The sequence below is a fragment of the Falco naumanni genome, chromosome Z (genome assembly GCF_017639655.2).
Source record: "Falco naumanni isolate bFalNau1 chromosome Z, bFalNau1.pat, whole genome shotgun sequence".
Classification (NCBI taxonomy): Eukaryota; Metazoa; Chordata; class Aves; order Falconiformes; family Falconidae; genus Falco; species Falco naumanni.
In genome coordinates, this window is record NC_054080.1 from 50,225,013 (window position 1) to 50,246,351 (window position 21,339).

The 21,339-nt window shown below is 40.6% G+C and overlaps 1 protein-coding gene across 3 annotated transcripts in view; it reads right to left on the reverse strand.

Moving 5' to 3' along the window:
* Nucleotides 1-21,339, reverse strand: part of SH3GL2 (SH3 domain containing GRB2 like 2, endophilin A1) — a 101,605-nt gene that overhangs the window by 19,884 nt on the left and 60,382 nt on the right. For all 3 annotated transcript variants that reach the window (XM_040579782.1, XM_040579780.1, XM_040579781.1), the window contains exon 2: nucleotides 1,162-1,230. In XM_040579782.1, coding sequence (XP_040435716.1) covers nucleotides 1,162-1,230 — 69 coding nt within the window. The remainder of the gene's footprint in view (nucleotides 1-1,161; nucleotides 1,231-21,339) is intronic.

Consider the following 21,339-nt stretch of genomic DNA (forward strand, 5'->3'; position numbering starts at 1 on the left):
GAAGGCTGCGGAGGAGAGTGGGGGCAAGGGAACAGAAGGCTGGGCATAGGCAGGAGTATGTTCACTGCCTGCAGAAAAGCTGGCAGGGGATACAGGGCCAGGTGGGGAACTGGGAGGCAGTCAATGAGTTTACTCCATTCTCTTCTCAACTCTCAGTGCTCTTATCTCCTGGGCTGCCAGCGCATGCCACCCACAAGCACTACCTGGGACTCACTCCTGGCTGTTGCAATGTCCTATTTTCCACAATAAACCTTGCATCAGTTTTCTGAATCTTCGTTAACATGTTCCAGTTCTGACAGCAGTGCCTACACTTGTGGCACATTCAAAGCAAAGCTGGGCAGAAGGAGAGAAACCAGCTCTGCTGTATTTTCACTGTAAAATGTAAAAAAAATACGCCCTTCTCCTTTATTTTCCATTAAAGTTTTTTTTCGCCGCCTCACTATACAAATGTACAGATAAATAGGCTCTGTTTATCTTGATCAGAGTTCTATGTCAGATACATCCCCTACAAATCACCTAGCAGTAGTTTGTGTTACAAGATTTGATAGTACCTTTCAAAATCAAAGCCAGAAAAAATCCTGCCCCTACTGATCCTTCCAACTGAAATATTACCACCACGCACAGCTGGCTCCTTCTTATCGCCTGCACTCCACAGAAATGCTCAGTGCTACCACTGCCAGCCTCACGAAGCAGACTGTTGGGGGATAAGCCCCATCTACCCACGGCACTCGGCCAGTGGAGGCTGCCTAACAGGATTTCTGAACCTGAGAAGGAGTATCCCAGTGCCACTGTCAGCCCCATTTGGCAGCTAGCTCTTGCTCCACTTGACTGATGGCCAAACAGCTGAGAACTACAGGCACCCTTTGCTATTGGAATTGCCACCTTGTAGATGGACTCTCTGTTTTCAGAGACCTCCTCCAATGGTTTAACTGAGACTAATCCGTAGCTTACCTGAACCTCAATCTCTGAATGAAATATTATGGAGTGCAATATATTACCTATGTCTTGGTTAGAAAGAAATAAGAAACGGAACGCTCGGTCCTGCTGAATAAATTTAAGTCTTTCTATTTGAGTCATCCAGGGACAAAACCTTCGAAATTCCTGTCCTAGAAAGAAAAATGAATGGCAATAATGAATATACACATCTGTATTTAGACTTACCCTTTCCATTTCTTTGAAGTCATCATCTAGCTTGGTTCCTTCTGCACCTCCTACTTTTTCACTCACTTTCTGCAGTTAAAAAAAGAACAACAAACACATTCAGCATAACTGAAAAATCTAGCCACTTTTCCTGAGGAGATGGGGTTTTTTTCCCCTGTATGTTGGTACAACAGTCAGACGTATTATTCGTTTTGAAAAATTTCAAGCACATTTTAACTTAAGTTAAACAATCAGAAAATAATATGTTACTGCTTAAGTCTCACAAACCCAATCTTCTGCTGGTGTTAGAAGTACATCCTGTTATGTTTTTGCAAAACCACACCTCTATTCCTCAGCTGAATGAATGTCTGTATCTCAGAACTTATCAAGCAATTAATCAACAACGACAGTTCTGTATTCAGCAGACAGAAATATCCATGGTTGTGTGTACTGATGAAAAAGGAGGTGGCTAGATAGAATGAACTGGGGAAGGAGTCAAGGCACTAAAATATTTCTGAATATTTTATGTGGGGATGAAACATGGCCCCAGCTGCTTTGTCCAGTGGGTATCAAAGCAACATCAACAGTAATAATCATGCCTAAGCACAAAGCAAGAAGAAGATCCCAAGGCTGACCCTAGCTACACAGAAGGCAACAGGCACCCATGCCTAAGAACTGTCAGAAACATAGTGATTCAAGCCACAGCCAGACCTTTGTTGCTGAAAATTGGGTTTATAAATAAAAGTGATAGACAGATATGGAAAAACCCACATTTACACCATGCAAGAGCTTGAGGTTAACAGGAGTTACACATAACATATCCAGCTGACAGATCTATTAAAAAGAATGAAAAGGAACTTCCGTGCAGTATCTTTAGCAATAGTCCTTTTTTAAAAAAAATACTCAAACTAATTGGAAAATGATTTTGTGCTACTTTTTCATTTCCCTAATTCAGTGGAACACACCGAACTGAGTTTCCCCTTACTGTCAGTAAAAGTGACAGTAACATATTTGAATGGTAACTGCTATGCAGCATCATTCAAAATAGATTTTAGCAATTGCACTGTCAGTCACAAAGTGTTTTAGTGGTGTAATTCCATAACTAAGTCAGGTGCATATGATCCACTGAATGTACTAATCATTCACTGGGCTGGTATTTGTCACAAGAAATTCATCAGACATATGACTTTCTGTTTTCTATCCGTTTTTAGCTTTTTGTACTGAACACATAATTTTACAAACTTTCCTAGATGTCTCTGAATCATCTTTAAACTGTTTTAACTAAGCGTATCTACTGATTTCAGTGAAGTGACTCCTACAATAAACATGGAGAAAGAAAACTGTACTTTTTTTTCTTTTGGTTTCAATCACTTGTTAACTCTTCCATAGCTTGCTTTTAGTATAAAGAAGAGGAGGAGTCACAGTCAATCACTTACATGCCATTAACAAAATCCAGACATTTGATTAATTTCAAATTCGCTCCAGTTCACTCCAACAAAGCTGCAAGTTCAGCATGGCCAAGCACTTATTAATGCAAGCTATAATTATCTGTGCAATGGGAAATGGCTACCAGCTCTGTTTGTTTTCTGTCAGCTCCTCGAAAATTAGTTCCCAAAATGGTGCGCTAATGAGACATCAATACTATGAAACATCCTGAAAAAACAACAAACTATACTTATCCCTTCTTTCCTATACAGAAGAGATGTGCAAATCCATGCAGACACTTTCCTGTCATTAATCTGAATGCATATGAGTTTGTGTGGTCTGTATTAGTGAACTTATGCCTTACAGATATTAGTGAAGTGCCACAAAAAAATCATAGATCTTAAACTCACTGCTGTTAGGAACAATTCTGCAGTGGACAATGGATAGACTCAGTGTCCTAAAAGGTGCCATTCATTTGCAGTTTCTGTGAAAAATGGTAACAAAAGAAGCACAAATGACCAGAAGCCTTCTTCACCAACCCATGAATAGACCTCCCACCACATATGATGTGGCAAAATCTGCACAGGAGCTTTCTACCATAAAGATTGCAGGTCCTTGAAAACAACAGTATGCAAATATGTGAGTACTTAAATATGCAAACCAGGTTTTTAATAACTGAAGTTGAACTCTAAGGATACAAAATACCCAAAGGTAATTAATGTCCCAGACCTTTTTAGCTGTAGCTTTACTTTTCATCACTTTGGGATAATTTCATAGTTGATGAGAATTTCCAACAACATGGCTTATCATTTCCACAGATGCCCTAAAGATCCCATCTCACATCTGCAAACCATAGCAATCACTCCTTCCCTTCATATTCATCGTTAGTCTAGCTAAGGAACGTATGACACATTCTTAGTGTGTCTACAGTGCAGCTCTGTAGCCTGCTGGAGTGGTCCCACCACCACGTCAAAAAGGTAGGTCATCCTTCTCTTCTAAACATGCTTTCCACTCTTGGTCACTTTGTAAATATTACTCTCAGAATCACCGTCATAAGTCACTCATGTAAGGTGACTAATAAGGCTATGTACCAAGCAGAAAATTCATTTTTAAAGCTCTGCATCAGGTACTGTCACTGACAACAGAAGTGAGTCAAAGGAGTGAGCGGAGCTGTGAAGTCTTCAGCCCTTCTGGAGCTGGGTGAGTCTTCTTTCAGGACAGTTACCTCATAGGCCCTCAAGGAAGTACCTCCACCTCCATTACCCAGACAAAAGTCTGATTTGGAAAAGCACTGACAGACCGCAGGAAGAGAGCAGCTGAACCAAAATCCCAGTTGAAAATTCAAATACTGGTTTTCTTCTTGAAGGAGCCACTCAGCAGTCTGCCATGAGAATTCAAATTAAGGATTCAAATTTAAGAAAAAACCCAAACATTAAAAACTAAACCCTCAAAAATTCTTGCCCCTTAGGGCGGAAGGGGGAAATCTACTCAGAGGAGAATACTAAGCCCTCTTTGCAAGGCCATAATCTGAAGCTGACAGGTGGGAGCAGTGGGCCTGAGAAAAGCAGCCTAAGCATCTGCAACAGAGCCCACATCTATCTCATCACTGTATTGACTAAATTTAGAGATATTCTACAGCCCTCTTCTACCCATCCTCCAAATGAACTGTTAAAGCATTTCATTAAAGCTACCACTCCAGCATTCTCTAAAGATTGTCAGATTTTATTATTATAGGTCATGAAGCTGTGCCAGTTTACATAAGCTGAGGATCTGCTCTGGAGCTAAAGATGTGAAGCAGCCAGAAACATTGCCAGCTAACAGTTACAGCTAGCCAGAAAACAAACGTCGTCTTTGCCATGTCATTTGAGTCAAGGTTTCAGGGTTCTTGCTTTACAACAGAATGAAAATTAGGCCCTTTGAGTTGTCTTTAAAAATGGCAATACTGCACCCCTTCCTAGTCACATGGAAGAATCAAGACCTAACCTGATACCACAGCCAACATTATTTAGTTATTTTGTGATCGTGCCTTCTCTTTCTAATATTGATTACCTATTCATCATTATCTGGGTAAGGGGGAAATGTCATGAAAACATTTTCATGCAGCAAAAAAATGCAGACCTTTTCTACACCTATTGCAGTTGGGATTGCCATATTTTATATGACTGAAAACAAGTGCTATGTGTCTTCGTTCAAATTCCAATTTTATGAAGATCCCACTTCCAATCAGGCAGAACGTTAACATCTGCTGGTCAGAATGGTTTCAGTAGGGACAACAAAACTGGCATGAATGCTACACTTGGGGGGGGTGGGCAGGAGGGAAATAACACTTTTTTTTTTTTTCCCCTGGCAGACAATATTTAAAAGGTGGGGTTTTTTTGTAAATGCTGACAGGATCTGGAATATAAACCATAGTGGCAGGAATGTGGTTTGGTAGACGGATTTGATGTGAAACAACAAACCTTGTTAGGTATTACTTATGGAGCCATTTGTTCCATTTTTCATATAGTTATTCAATTAAGATTTTTTTTGTACTGCTATGTCATGACGCACCACGTTGCACAGGACAAAAAAAATGCTTGTGCAGTCACTATGAATATACTAAAAATTCCAGTTGCCTTTTATAGAATACACTGACGATCACTTGTACAATACTCCACACAGCAGTCCTCTAATGACGGTATGAATCTGACGCTGTCATCTCTCACTACTCACAAGATATTAGCATAAAACTATTAACGTAAATGTACACTAGATAGCTATTCCTTAAGAATTATGCTCTTCAGTACTATGACACTGCAGCATACTAGAGTGCCTTCTGAACAAGTTCATGCAACTGCTACAAGAAAGCCTTACACAGTATGATATGTGACTACCCAAACCTGAAAATGCAGCAAGATCAGCATTAAACTACTTAGTTTCATGTAGTCACCTGAGGCTGCGGCTCTATTAATTTCATTAAATACTAGTTTGGTAGCACATATAGAAGGCACCCTTGCTTCTATGTAGAAGCAGAAAACCAGTTTTGAATACATTACCACCACAATACACTGTCTTTGCCTACGATGCAAACTGAATGCCCAGTTTGCAAAGCAGTCACACCTCCGTAAGACTGAAAATGAACAGTCTCTTTATGGCATTCATCCATAGCTCCAACTACAAAGCAAAGCAACATTTTAAAGCACACAGCAGACTGTGATCTACTTCTTTACACATTTTATCATTACTGCAATCCTAGACTAGCTTTTCCATTCAGGTATTTTGGAGATCGTCCTTCCACAATGTTCCTTATCTACCACATAGTTCTGTTTCCATGGCACAACTTATCTATTCCTAAAAGGAAGGCTGTTGACACTATACCCCTATAAAATTGCCACACAGTGGAAAGGGTGGTAGGAACAAAATTTTATTAATATGAAGGCTACAGGAAACAGTAATGAATGGAGATGACAAATTCATGCTGGAGAAAAATAACACTCTCTGTAACTCGTGCTTGATAAATGCAAATCACCCTGTTGATTCCTCATTCCTGATTGCTTAGTGCCTGTTCCACAGATACAGAAGAACTATAGTTCTTCCGTGCAGTTTTTGCCTTTTTGACTTTTGCCTGAAACTGTAAGCGTTCATGTTCTGGCAGCACAGAGACCAAAGTATCTTCAGGTTTGTTGAAGATATTCAAATAGGATCTAAAACACTGTGATGCTTTGTTAGCTTTGCAAAAACAAAGAAGACATAGCTGACTTGCAAAAGAAAGTAGTGAGAAATACAAATTTTAATGGGAAGTCTGTCATTTATTGGGAAGAACTCTGTACACATAGTGAAGGTCTGCCAATACTGTAGGCTTTAAAACATTTGAAAAAGAACATTTATAAAAAGTACAGTTTCTAACCAAAAATGAGCTTTCTATCCTTTGCTACTTCACATACTAGAGTAAGACAAAACCGCTTCTTGCAGGCTAATCTTTCTTTCTGTTAGATCCTGCACAGTTTGGCATTTATAGTATCAGAATTTGTTACCAAAGAAAACACCTGACATCTGCAATTCAAATTTATGGTCATGGCCCTGGTTCTCTGCAGATAATGAGGCATACTTCCTTGTGGCAAATCACACTCTTAGCAATAACAGTAAGCAAGAGATTTTCTGCTGATTTCAGATAAATTAGGATAAGGACTAAAAGAAAAGAAAAACAACACCTCAAAACCATATGTAAATTAGCTGTATTTTAGACTTCTTCTCCAATTGACATCAGAATATAAAAGAAAAGAAGGGCCTTTTTCAGACTGGTCTGGAGATAGCTTATCTTCAGAAATACTAAAAGGCTATGGAAAACATCAGTGTTGGATCATAGCACTCTACCTTGTTCTGGAAAGGAAATTAACATCTGATTTCAAACTGAGGTAGAGTGATTTTGCTCAAGCTTTTCCAAACTGCCATCTAGATGAGGGAATTCATGATTTACAAGCTAGATGATCCAGTATCATTAGTTTTGGAAAGCTTCAGGAAACTCAACATATTTGATAGACCTCATCAGAAGTGTCTGATTAGCCTTACACTGACATTGCACTCATTTGTCTGAGAAACTGAGCAAAACCACTTTCATTAAACACAAAAGATTTCACAAGACAGGAAAGCTTATCACCCTCTCCTTTGCATTTAAAATTCTTCGAATTTTATTCTGTTTTTCTTTTAATTTGTAAACATCTTGTGCAAAATAGGGGCTGTCAATAGGTCATGGCATGAGAATGTAGAACAAGCCACTTCAGTAGTAAAATGACAGTAGGATCCCAACTTCACACACATTTAAGATACAGTAATGCCCACTTACATTTCATTAGTAAATTTCTCTTCTTCAGCTGAGACTGCTACAAGGGCAGTCCACAATGCCAGATGGAACTCATCAGAACATTCTCAGTGACTCCACTGCTACAACAGAAGCTGTAAGGGGTCATGAAGACAGTGCAAAAGGGGAAAAAATGAGAGATCCATGAATCTCCAGGGAACTTCACTGTTTATCACCTGTTTGCACTGAGACTTTGATTATGACATTGAAGATTTGCTTTCTTCTTGGCAAAATGAAGAAATAAACTTGCCTGCCACATGGGAAAATTGTGAACATTAATTTGCACCTGCTACTGCTTGCCATCAGGAGGGTATCTAGCAGAAACGTTCATGATGTAGTTAAGGTAAGCATCTGCCAGACAAGCTTGAGATTATCTTTTCCTTTTCCCTTCTGTCACTCAACAGATGTATTTAATCAGGACATAATATACTCCCTCCCATGACAGCACTAAAATAACTTTCTTCCTGCTAGAAATCATCGTTCACTGGCCTGTTCCACCACACCAGCCACAGGCTGAGTAGGTTTATTCTCCCTTAAATTTCCCTTGACTGCTTTTGGATGCAGAATGTCAACTATTCAAAGAGCAGGAAGTGAACTGAATTATGGAAACTCAAGAAGAAAAGGGAAGGCTATGACTGGACTCTTTTGGCTTGCCTTCATCTCACAAAGCGTCTTCTACATACCCTTTATGTATCTATACAATAGCTTGGTCTTGCTAGTCCTCACAGCTGCTAGTAGTAGGACCCACAGTCCTGCTAAGAGCTCTTCTAACAGTCTGAAGGCAGGTCAGAAAGCCAGGGAAGTTGGCTATAGATGCGCTGTACATAAAACACCGGAACTGGCAACGCTAAAGGCAAACCATTGCTAAAGCTTGTTCAGTCACAAAGGAAGTTCTTCATGGGATAGGATCTCTGGTAACACCAATTATAGTCTGGAGCAAAAGCAAAATAGCTCAGTGGAACTATTTCTCCTCAAGAAGCATAAAAAGAGATCAGGATTCCAACCTTCAGCATTGTTGCAGTGTAAGAAAAACACACTGAGAACCTGTTCTGTGTTCTTACTCTCCTCATTTAGATGCAAACCCTTATTTGTGGGGGTTTTTTTGTTTGTTTGTTTTTAATTTTCAGTTAAAACAGTCAAAAGGGAGGGAAGGTGGTATCTGGATCAATCCTTTCTTTGATCAATCTGATCTAGCATTTTGATTTTTGACTACTAGCCAGGACAACACTGCAAAATTCCTGCAATTCCAATATCACAGGGGGGAGTCATTCACATTCAGCACTATAAGACAATATGAAACTATGCCACAAGCTCCTGCACTAACAGGAGTACTGCAGAGCCTCTGCTGCAATGCCACTGCATTACATCGGAAGCTGTCCACTGGTAAGTGAAATATAGCAGGGTGAGAGAAGGGGCATAACTGCTGAGGAAGTACTAGTGTAGTAGTGCCCTGCACTCTGTCTCTGTATGTAAAGTCGCTGCACAGGGGCATCCGCTGTGAACCATCCCTAGGGCAGACAAGAATTTACATCAGTATGATGCATTCCACTGCAGTGAATCCATCACAACCAGGAGAATCCATTTCACACATTTAAGCTTATTACTGAAGTTTCACATGTTTACCAAACACACATTTTAGTAGGTCAGTTCTCTGCAAAGTTTTTCAGCCAGAAAGCTGGTCATAACCCCAGCACCTTTGCAGTTTAGTGACCTAAGGAGCTAGCAAACAGAAGCTGGCAAAAGCTCAGAAACTGCCAGAGACCTGAGGACAGTCAGAACACTGTGTGCTTTTTTAACACTCCTCAGCAGGCCACCAGTATGAGAGAACAGAGAAATTGGCATTAAAAAGGTGGCTGTATTAGCTAGATGTGCCAATCCGCTTTTTTTGCAGTACAGAAAAGGAGCAGAGAATCTATTCCAATACATTATCTATTCCCACATAGTATTTCTACGTGTGATGACAACAGTACCATGACCCAGTCCCTTTAGTGAACCTGTGGGCAATAAAATGCTCACAGGTTTTTTCAGTCCTGTGCAAAGGCATCTGGATTCAGACCTACAGTCCTTACAAGTTCTCCACACAGCAGCAGCGGGAGTCCTGCCCTGCCTTGCCCTGCCCTGCCACAGAAAAAGAGGACATCTGTGCTCTGTTTCCCTGAGTGCCAAAAATTTGGTAGGTGCCTGATTGTTTCTTCAAAGTTAAGTGGCTCACTCATCTGGTGGTGATAAGGAAAGTCTGAGAGAGGGGCAAAACTAATACAAGAACACTAACAGTTCTGGTGGTTCTCAAGATTTCTTGCCTAGAGAGGTACACAGCACCAGCTTTCTCATCTGGAACGCTATCCGTTGCTACCTCCTGACCCATCACGCTCTGTTGCCATAAATATATGTTGGGTTTGCATTTTAGAAGGTGAGTGTAAATCATGAAATTACATATTCATTCAAACTTTCATACTTCTTTCATGTCTCCAAAGCAATTTTTTATGAAGCTTTAAGGGGAAAGATGCTTCCTCTGGGTAGAGAGAATTGCAGCTTTAAGTTTTACTGCTGCACTTTCAGGCAGGTGACCTATGGATCTTAAAAACATATATGGAGGTGTTTGACAGTAAACAGAGCAGAAAAAGAGAGGAGAACACTGAGCATGTATCCATCCATCCAGCATCCTAATCTGGATCCCAGGTACAGCATGCTTATGGATCATGATCCCTCTTTCCACGAATACACACATTCATGCTTCCTCTATCCACATAGCTTCTAAGTTCAGCAGAAATAAGGAAGCAGAAACTTTCGCTCCCACTGCTTCACTTGGCACACAGCAGACCTGATCTGGCTACAGGATGGCTTAAACAGTCCCGCAGTTTCTTAAACCATGTCACCAGGCTGCTTCAGCTCACCTACTGCGTTTCAGCACAAGACTGTTGCTGCAGCAGTGGTTTAAGCTGCCAGCTGGGAGGCAGAGATCACATTCACTCCTCATGAAGAGTAACATTTAGCCTTGGCTACTGATCCAGCTAACTTACAAGCACTAAATGTCAGCTTTGAAAAACTGGAGTATTTCACATGCAGGCACAGCAGGTGAAGAGTACAAGGGCACAGTCTACACTTTCCTAAGATCTCTACAAAACATGGAATCCAAATATCTAAGCAGCATTATGCAAGCAGTGATGAAATGTCATACTGTTGATTGGTAAAGCACACACTACAACACATGGCCTTATCAGGCAAAAATTAATACTAATTTTTACAGAGTATTAAAGCTTTGAGGGTGTTGCAATTTTTTTCCTCTCAGTACAGGAATTAATTATAGTTTAGCAGAAATCAATAGTGCATACTCAGGCCGAAAAAATGGGGAAATAACAGCACAAGAAATGCACAGCAATTAAATCCCACATAAGGTATATTTCATAACTCTACACAATGTATACTGGTCTAGCTTGCCTTCTGCTGGGTGCAAGTCAGCCTAGTCCTTAACATCTGGAAATGTGAGAATGCCAGGAACATTCTGAAGCTGTTAGAGGCCAAGAGAATAAAACATGGCTTAAACATGATTCATTGATTTAACAGCTGTACAAACTGTGCTATTGTGAACTTGTCTTTTATACATTTGAAAATGCATTTGCTGGAATCTGCCAGTAAATTCATAGTTATCTGCCAAAGACAAGGTGTTAAAAGGAGTTTGTAAGGGAAAGTATGTCTTTAAGCTGTTGCTGGTAGTGATGCATATTTTATTTCTGGTGTTCCTATGGCCACAATGTCTAAAAGGTTGCGTTCTGTACAGGATAATGAAGTGCCAGTCCAAACTATTTATGTATTTGCTTATGCTGCTGGCAGTGTTGATAATTTATTAACTACATACAGAGCAACTGAAAGCCATCCACCATTTTCATTTTGATAGGAGCACATTTAGAAATTGCTCAGATCTGCTTTAAGTTCAAAGTTTTTCTAGGAGCACTACATAAATGAAGCTGAATGACCGTTCCTCAAATTCATGTCCCATGTCTCACACTCACTGTGTAAGAGCAGTCTGTGCCAAAGCACAGGCCTGTTACCAGGGGCAGGAGAGCACTACAGTACAAAGTAATGCTCAGTCTCTGGGTATTTTTGGGGTGATGCCCTCGGTTGATGAAATGGTTGTGTGCCTTTTTGTGCTTCTGAGGTGTACAAATGAAAAAAAAGAGAAAGGGGACTGGATGACTTAGGGCTGGATGAAACATCCAGATATAAGAGAGAAAAAAAGGCACTACTTAGCCTGACACTGTACTGTGTATGGGCACACTGCACAGCATCCATGAGCCGATCATCTTTGCTTCCACAGCTGCAGCAAGGTCAGCAGGGGGATTCTGTCAAGAGTCCCTAGCAGTGAGGAGGAGTAGCCCATTACTACCAAAATGAGTGCACAGCCACAGCCCTAGGGGATTAATATTTAAATTTGAAGATGGTAATTTTCCTCCTTTCACCACTGTGTGTATCAGCTACCAATCACAAAGGACATTTTAAAACGTAAGAAAACAAAACCTGCATAAACAGACATGAGACCCAAGACAGCTCTGATCTGAACACCACTGCAATCCACCAGCAGCACCCCTTAAGTCCAGGCAACAATACAAATACACCTGGCATAAAACAAAAGGAGGGCTGAGCCTGCTGCTCTGACACTTACTTGGAAATTTTAAGAGGTACTGAAGAAATGAGAAAAATGAACATAAAATCCCCTGGAAGCGAATCATACTATAGCAATGATCTCACTAACTGGCTCATGACCACTGTCAGGACTGATCATAATATAATATGGATCAACACAACAAACTCTGCTACAGATGCAGTAATGACATGTGCCCATGGTTCTAGCTAGTATTGGAGATACTGATTCTCTAAGAAGGACAAAGGGAAATGAAAACCTAAAGGTTTTACCTGATTTTCAAAGCAGTGTCTTACTACCAGGAGCAATACAGAGATTTTTGACAGAGAACAATGAAATAGGCACTTTTTGCTAATGTTAGCTCAAAATTTGTTTGAACGATGGAATCCAGATGAAAATATTATAAGAAAGAATGTTGGTCTAGGTAAAAGGATCTGTGGCCAGCTTAAAAACTGTAAATATTTACACCTTTGACTATCTCAAGATATTTACAGTCTTTTACAGTCTGTCATAGTCTTTCAGCCTCTTAAAGCAGCTGAAGCTCTTAAGACACTGTGGCTCAAATTACATACATGGCTGAAGTTTCACAGAAAAGAAGAATGTTCCTTCTAAAGTGCAAATTCAGTTGCTGTTTTTTGCCAGGTTATATGCCCTGTAATTTTAACATTATATGAGAATAAATTATTGCAATGAGTAAGTTCAGTTTTATAAAGCTATTAGATTCCATAAATTTTCCTAAAAATATTATGAAGCCTTCAGGAACCGGCCGTGCAGGGTCATTTACAGCCCTTTAATTTTAAAACAGATTAGGAAGATGCAAAAGTGGAACTGCTTACATTTCTTGCTTAATAGGAAAATATGAAAAGTGACAACAGATTCTCTTCTGAATTGCCTTTTGGGAGTTAATCTATTGTTACCTCAGTCCCTGCTTTCAGTGTCTGGAAGTCCTCTGCAAGTCCACCATCTATAATGGAAGTGTTCTCACACTGCATTAGCCCATGCAGAAAATGAAACAGGCAAGGTAGATTCCAACGCGCACATGCACATATGGGTAGACTACTTTCAGAGATAAAAGTCTGAAAAATACAGAAGCCTCCGCATAAAATAATGAGAAGACTTTTTCAATGCTGATATCACACCATAGGCATGTCATCTGAAAAAAAAAAGGGCAATCGCCTTTTAGACAGTGCACTACCAAATAAAATCATAGCTATGCAAAGGGAATAATATTCACAGCTTACAGTGCAGAAATGTATATATGGGAATATACTACTTGGTACTAAAACCCCACCTGATTGATTCAGCACATTAATGCAGGTGAGGGACCATCCTAAAAATGCCTTTTTTAGAAAGAGAGCTGCATATTCATGTCAAGTACAGTTACATAGCAGTGGTTCAAACCTGTCTCATCCCATTTAGAAAGACCATGCTTGTCTTTGACAGACTAGGAAAGGCAGCCCTTGTGGCCCATTCCCACAGACCCTGCCTGCCTATACATCCACAGCCATCTCACTGACACCTATCTTCTCTAGACTGAATCTATTCTGTGGTAGACAGCTGACATAAAGCATGCTATACAGTCCTTGCCACATGCAAGGGGCTTTCCAGTTTCTGTAAAACACATGGAGGTTACTACCTGCTACCTGCAGAAGAGTACCTGGGAGGAGGAGAAAGGGAGATGTGAAAAGAGCAACGGAAGCAGTGCATAAAACAGATACAATCTTCAGCTGGTGTAACATACACAAACCAGCTTCCATTTTATGACATAAGTAAATCTAACAGATCTTCTGTGCTGCCCCTGTCAGTGAAAAATCCAACTCCTCTTTCATGCATTTTCTTAAAAACATTTCTGTTGTGTTGTCTGATGCTGATCTGTTTTTTGCCAGGTGCTGATCTGTTTTGTGCCAGGTTCTATTCCAGAGGTACCAAGTTTCATCAAAAGGTATCTGCAGACTTTACAGAACAAGAGGTAAGGGACATGTAAAACATACCTTCTAAATGTGTAAGACTTGTCTTCCATTTTAAGTAGCTTATAGAAAAATATTTTTAAAGACAATTGCCTTACAGTATAGAAGAAAGAAACACTTCTTCCCTCCCTCCTCCTCATACTTCCCATACTGGTAAGGATTAAAATTTGTCTTGAATTTTAGGATGCAAATATCTTGCCATCTGCATGTGATATTAAAGCATGTATGATACTTTATGTCACTCTGCTGATGAAATTTAGTATAACATTTTGTGGGGTTGTAAAAGCAAAAAAATGAACAAAAAATGCAGACCAGGTGAGATTTTCAAATGTCTGAATTCAATAAATAGAAAACCAGTAGTAGCCTCTTGATGTAATTAGTTAATGAGCCTAATTAACCTAACTACCAATGTATTCAGAGTTACTGTCTGTTGTGCAGACAACTACACCACTAACATGTTCCTTACACCCAAACAGTTTTATCTTGGCAGGGGTGGGAGGAAGAACAAGCTAGGCTTAGTATGCTTTCCCAGCTTTCAGACCTGCAGCTGGATGTAAAAGAAACAGAGACAGAAATGGCTACTAAATAGTTCACCAGCTTACTCTGCCTGGGAAGCTGCTTAGCAGCGTACTCGGTCTAAGGTAGAAAGTAATTATTGAGAAATCCCAAATCTTTCACGCTGTTTCTCTTGCTTTAAAATTAGTTTTTGAATTAGTTTCCAAAGACAACATACAAGCAGAAAATATACACAGAGGTGGCTGCTTTGAAATCTATAAATACGCTCTGCTAGTCATGAGCTCTCTTAACGCACCTTCAGATCTAGAAAAGATCCTAGACTACCCTGCACAAAACATTCCGTGACAAGCTCCTGGTATCCATCGCAGTACAACCTGCAGGCTACTGAGACTCTGAGAAGCACGGATTTTTCACTGTTACCTGCTTACAATGGTGCCTCACATTTATAAAATTTAAAGATATTTTAAATGCATTTATCCTCACAGCCTTCTAGAAAGCTAGCAAACAAGGAACCCTGTAGAGGAATTACAGAGGGATGAAGGCAGGTTAAATAACATTGGTAATATACAGCTGTGGGCTGGCTTCAGGGGCGGTGGGTTGGCCGACATGGATAATGTGCAGCTGTGGCTGGTTCCTGCTAAGTAGTTAAATAGCTCTAAGGAGTATGGAAGAGGAGCACTGGAGGAAGAGAGACCTGGAAGAAGCACAGGGATGAGACTGAGTGCTCTGGATGTAGTAGAGACAAGGAGGGGCCCTAGGAGAAGCATGGAGAAGAAAGGGGGCCCAGACGAGGAGAGGCTGGCTGGAAGAGGAACCCGGAGAAGGAAGACTCTGGATGCAGCAGAGGCAAGAGGCAGGTGGACTGGCCTGAAAAGGATGAAGAAACAGCAGGGACAGTAGATGAATTGTTGAAACCTTGCGGGGGATTGGTGGCTGTGCTGGGGCAAGGAGCAGGAACTACTTAATGAAGTTAACCTGGTAGGGGGTGGTAAAAGTCTTGTTGTGGCTAGCTAGTTTAGCTAGTGCTGTGACAGAAACTGTGTTACAGCTGACACTGTGCCCCTACAAACAGCTTCAGCTGCCACTTCAGCCTGCGTGCAGGTGGGTCTCTGTCACACTGCTGGCTTTGCAGCTTTTTTCCAGTGAGGTATTTGATTGACTGAGCTTGACCTATGTGAAGTCATTTAATCACCTGTGATCAGATTTCAACATACATATATTCTTCCCTACACCACATGGATTAATTAGTGAGGATCACAGTTTCCACCACGTTAGAATGATTGAAAAGTACAGATTTTCTTAGCGGAAGGGTGGCAAAACTTGCTTCTTGGCAAACATGCTGTAGCTTCCAGAGCCGACCTTTTACCACAGAGATGGGCAGAAAAATTCCCACTGCATTTTTTTAATTTTACAATTATTGATACAGGATCAAGCAAAGCAGCAGAACTGATGGGCTTTAAAATATTTGATGTGTTCAGTGGACAAAGGAAAGGCTGTGGATGTTGTCTACCTAGACTTCAGTAAAGCTTTTGACACCGTTTCCCACAGCATTCTCCCAGAGAAACTGGCTGCTTGCGGCTCACATAGGTGTACTCTTTGCCAGGTAAAAAACTGGCTAGATGGCTGGGCACAAAGAGTGGTGGTGAATGGAGTGACCTGCAGCTGGTGGCTGGTCACAAGTGGTGTTCCCCAGGGCTCAGTCCTGGGGCCAGTCCTGTTTAATGTCTTTATTGACAATCTGGACAAGGGGACTGAGTGCACCCTCAGTAAGTTTGCAGGTGACACCAGGCTGGGGGGAGTGTTGCTGTCCTTAGGGCAGGCAGGCTGTGCAGAGGGACCTGGGCAGGCTGGAGCGATGGGCCGAGGCCATTCCTGTGAGGTTCAACAGGGCTCAGTGCCGGGTCCTGCCCTTGTGTCACAGCAGCCCCACACAGCGCTACAGGCTGGGGCAGAGCGGCTGGAAAGGGCCTGGTGGGAAAGGGCCTGGGGGTGCTGGTCCACAGCCGGCTGGGCGTGAGCCAGCAGGGTGCCCAGGTGGCCAAGGCGGCCAGCTGCCATGTAAGGGACAAGATGTCTAAACTCCCGAACTAACTCTGATTTCGTGTGTAGCTTATAAGTTAAACAAATCTGTGCACAAAGTTTAGGCCAAGATGACTCTCTAAAGATGTGAAAAGTGACCAATGAAGGGACTTTTAATCAAGGCTGTCAGCCTTGGGAAGGACAGGAAACAAAGAATGGATGGTGAAAAGAACACAGTTATCTTAAATTACACAGAAAGAAGCCTCTAAGTGAGGAAGTTCTGGCCACAAGAGGAGGCAAGTTGATAAAGTGTTGGCATTCATAGAAAGTTGATTGAAGGTAGGACAAAAGTAACTGTGGCAGTGGGAGATCACAACATCTGACTAAAAGTCCCACCAAGAGATGGCAAACCTCCACTTGGGGAGTATCATAGTAAAAAACTTCATTAGTGCTGTCTGAGGATGTGTACTAGTTTGCATTAGAAGTGAGAAACTTACAAGCAATCTTGTACGTGAACGGAAATGCATATGTAATACCCTGTGAATGTGCAAGTACTCTACTGTGTATTATGTGTACTCTCGAGTAAATTGGTGAGCATGCCCGGAGGACGTGCTGCCCTGCACTCCCAGGGCTGTAATAAAGAATGCCTGCCTTCTAAAACTTCAAATCAGGTCTTGGAGGGTTTTTCTCTTTGACTGACTTCAAGGTACTAGAATGAGTGAAAATATAGCTACACTTTAACTATGAATATCCTAAATACACAAATAAAAGCATTTTGATCCACTAAACTAAATGCAAATGTGGAAGATCAGAAATTATTTACGCAAAATTCAAGGCTACAAAGCACTAAAGACAGTATACCCATCTCTTTCCTAGGTGCATCCATCCTTAATACTTAGCTCTACAGGACTAATGGCATTACAGCAACCAAAAAAAAGAAAATTTGTTCCCTCTCCTTAAGAATAAAGAACTATTTGTGTCTTGAGATTCCATATTGTTAACAATAATTTGGTGTGAAATTTGCTGCATAATTGGTCATCATGTCACATGTGAAAACCAGCAGTACATGAGTACAGGTGATGTTATTGTTCTTTTAAAATAATAATAAAAAATGTATATAATATACATAAATGCAGATATGTAAGTGCTAGTATTTCTCTCTTCCACCATTAGCCAATGGCAGTGCAAAATGGAGAGGACTGTAGTGGTTGAAGAGTATCTAGAACTGAAGCTAGGGAGTACGGAGACAGACAGTCAAACTGGCTTTTGCAGTATCTCATTTTTCGTACTTCATTTATGCTGAATATGTCACTCTCTTTGAAGTTGTGTAAACTGGTGGACAATAAATCAGCCACATTGTGAATATGCATGAACCTGTGAATAACATTTTCTCTGTGTCCCAGTTCCTTTAGCTCTTGTGTGAAATGGTAATACCCAGAAGAATAAAGCATTTTTTCTATCTTCTTAAAAGTGTGCGTGAGCTGTGATAGGATCTACAAATCAGACATGTTCTGCCTTCTGATTATGATCTGCTAATTTCATATGCCTGCCGCCCAATGCCAACACAGGCATGAACAAACATTCAACAGGAGCTACAAAAAGAGAATACTCTTGACATATAAATATAGCAGCCCTTTTCAAAAGCCGAATGAACACCACACACAAGTAACACTGTGAAAATAAGCTTGGTATACACAATCTGACAAATCAGGGCAGATTAAAGAAATTGTATGGGTACATATACTGGTGGTGCTCTCAAGACTTATTACCCACTTCTTATTTGTCAAACCTTAGGTTCTTCATTACCAATATGCAGGACATGACAAGGCGGGCCATGACCCACTGAATCCTGTCTGGCTTAGGACTTTTGAAAGAGCCACACAGGAAAACAAGCTGTGGCCTTATAGCGGTGGGGAAACAGAAGCCTAGCAAAGACTGCCTTCCAGCACCACATAAATGTTCAATAGACAACTGGTACTGCCACTATGCTTCTGAAAGGGGACAGCATGCAGGGGAAAAGATTAGGAAAACGAAGGCCAACAGCATCTCCTTTTTAAAATGCCAAAACCCCAAAGACTAGTCTTCTTTCTAAGGGAAAAAAGGCTACCCCAAGCTATACACTATCTCCTGCTCTTCACCACGAACGTGAGGCAGTGTCTAGTGGTGGAGCTGTCAGAAAAATCATTAGAAACTCACATGACCTGGTGGCTACCCAACCATTTTCTTTCATTTCCCATCATCACATACCACACTAGAATCTGTTCATGCATCAGTTCTGGCACAAGCCAGCCTGACTTCATATTTTTACAGTTTCAGCATCAGTACAACTGCAGTCACTTGCTGAGATAAGCTGGCAGCGCACTCCGCTCTCGTGACTGATGACCTATTTTGTTCAGCAGAAAACGGGGACATGAGAAGGCTTTGGTGCTCTACGGTTTCCATTTCACTCTCAAGCTTATCTTACCACAGCACTGCCACTCTAAGTGATAATGCTACTATAAATTACTGAGGAAACTGAAGAAAAAATTACTGTGCTTAATGCAAAAGAGCATGTAATTTGCTCTTGTAACAAACACTGTACTTGTATTTAGGAGTAACATCAGTTTCTAATTCTTACTTGCTGTATAACGTTCTTTTGTGAAGTTGGGTTTTTTCCAGTTCACTTTTCCTTGACATATGAAGTTGCTTCTGTCAAACAGAGCAAAATGAAGTTACAATTGCAAATGAATGTTTGCTTCTTTATACTGTGGGAATATCACTGAAAAAAAAAAAAGTTTAAAATAAGGACGTTGTGCCCTGAATAACTTATCAACAACAACTTTTACAATCATTGTAAAATTTGAAGGTAGAAAAATAAACCAAACCGAAACAATTAATAGTTCCGATTTCGCTATTCTGACACAGGAAGAAATACTATTTATAATTCTAAAAGACCGCAGGATTGGAACCAGATGCATTAACCATTCAAGCTGACAGAGCTAGCCATTTCTTGAAATGAGGCTGCTAAGGTTTCTACGTTACTGTTCTTTGGAGAGTGGTATTTTCTTCCTCAATGTTTCACCCTCTTGCTTATTTGAGCTGTAAGTCTGCCTGGGTAAAGCCAAGACTATTTTTATGCAGAGTATACATCATCACGCTAGTTCAATCTATCAAGACTATCAGCTTGATACTGGTGCTGAGGAGATGTATACCTTCATTTTGACAAGCAAAATGCAGCAAAACTTTTCCAGCATCAAGCTGCCCAAGGATAAGTCTAAAAATTAAAATCCTTTCACCTTCCTCATTACACATGAGCTTTATAGCCTCCTGCAAACTGTAGACAAAGCAACAGAACTGAAGCTATTACAACACTGAGCATCTCGTGTAAGACAATCAAGAAAATGACTGATCTGAGCTCTGTTTAAACAGCTCAGATTTTACAGCTATGTAACAATGTCTTGTTCTTCCCCGGAATTTCTTCTACATAACAGGTTCTGATCATTCAGATGCTCTTCATAAAAACAGTTGGGAACCCACAGCATCAATGCCTTTAATAACTGCAGAAAGATCTTCATAGATTAGGGCTTGTGGATGGCAACCAGAAATAGAAACTACCAGTATACTATACAGTAAATTTAAAGATGTTTATGAATTTCTCAAATAGTTATTTGACAGATAATGCCAATTGGCCCAAAAGACTTTATTTTTTTTTACAGGATTCTACATTTCGCTATAACCTGAGAAATGTTTTCTCCATGCCAGGACAGAAATTCTGTTCAAAACCGGACATAACAAGTGACACTGTAAAGGAGACTAAAACATGGGTCTCTGACGTCTCACAGCCTTAGCTGTTCAGTAAAAGTTATGCTTGGAGGTGAGGGAAGGGGAGAAGGAACTCTACACAAAGGGGAAGAGGTCTGAAAGGAGAGATTAAGATCAGCCAGTTCACAGGAGAAATATGCATGAACAGTACATCTTTCAGTAGGCTGCTTTCAGCTTTTTCCACCAAAATTCTCTGCTACCTCAGAACTGTTTCCAGTGTCATGCAAGTTAGGAAATTTTCTCAAAATCTCGAAAAGTTGCATACAGCAAGAAAATCATGCTCTTCCTTATCTGATGAATTATTCCTTATAGAGCTTCTAGGTGTGCTGTGTTTTTAATAGATGCTATGGAAGATACCTTGCTCTGGAGGTTGATGACAAGTTGGTTCACAAACCCATTATCTATCACAATATTGACAGCACTGAGAACTAAGTCAGCAGTCAATATGTTCAGGTTACAAAGTAAGGTAAGAAGTGTAGAAGACAACATTACAAATGCAAAATGTGTGATTCCCTCCATATGTGTAAATCAAAAACCACCAGGTTTGCCTTACCATGGCATCAGTGAGGTTTCATTGGGTGATTCCCACTTAAAAAGGTACCAGAAAGAGAGAGCTACAGTAACTAAATACACCAGTGGAAAACAATTTGTTTGCCCAGCCAAAATAGCAAAAAAAATTCTTCATGATCCATGGACGTGATAATATAAAGTTTCTTGTTTTAACTACCCATTAAAAAGCCATTCATCTATAGCTCTTGAGAAGTTAAATGATCAACTGTGCTTACTCAGGCAAAGGCATTCTGGCACTCATCACAGTTTGCTGCTGCTAGGACACAGCAAATCTTCCTTTCTTTTGTATGTAGCCACAAGGTATAAACTACCTATTTCGATTGCACTGTAATGAGATGTTTGAATTACTTTATGGTAGCCTGCTACACCTAATAAAAGGTTTTACTTTCAAATCATCAGCTTTGACAAAGGCTAAAATAAGTGCC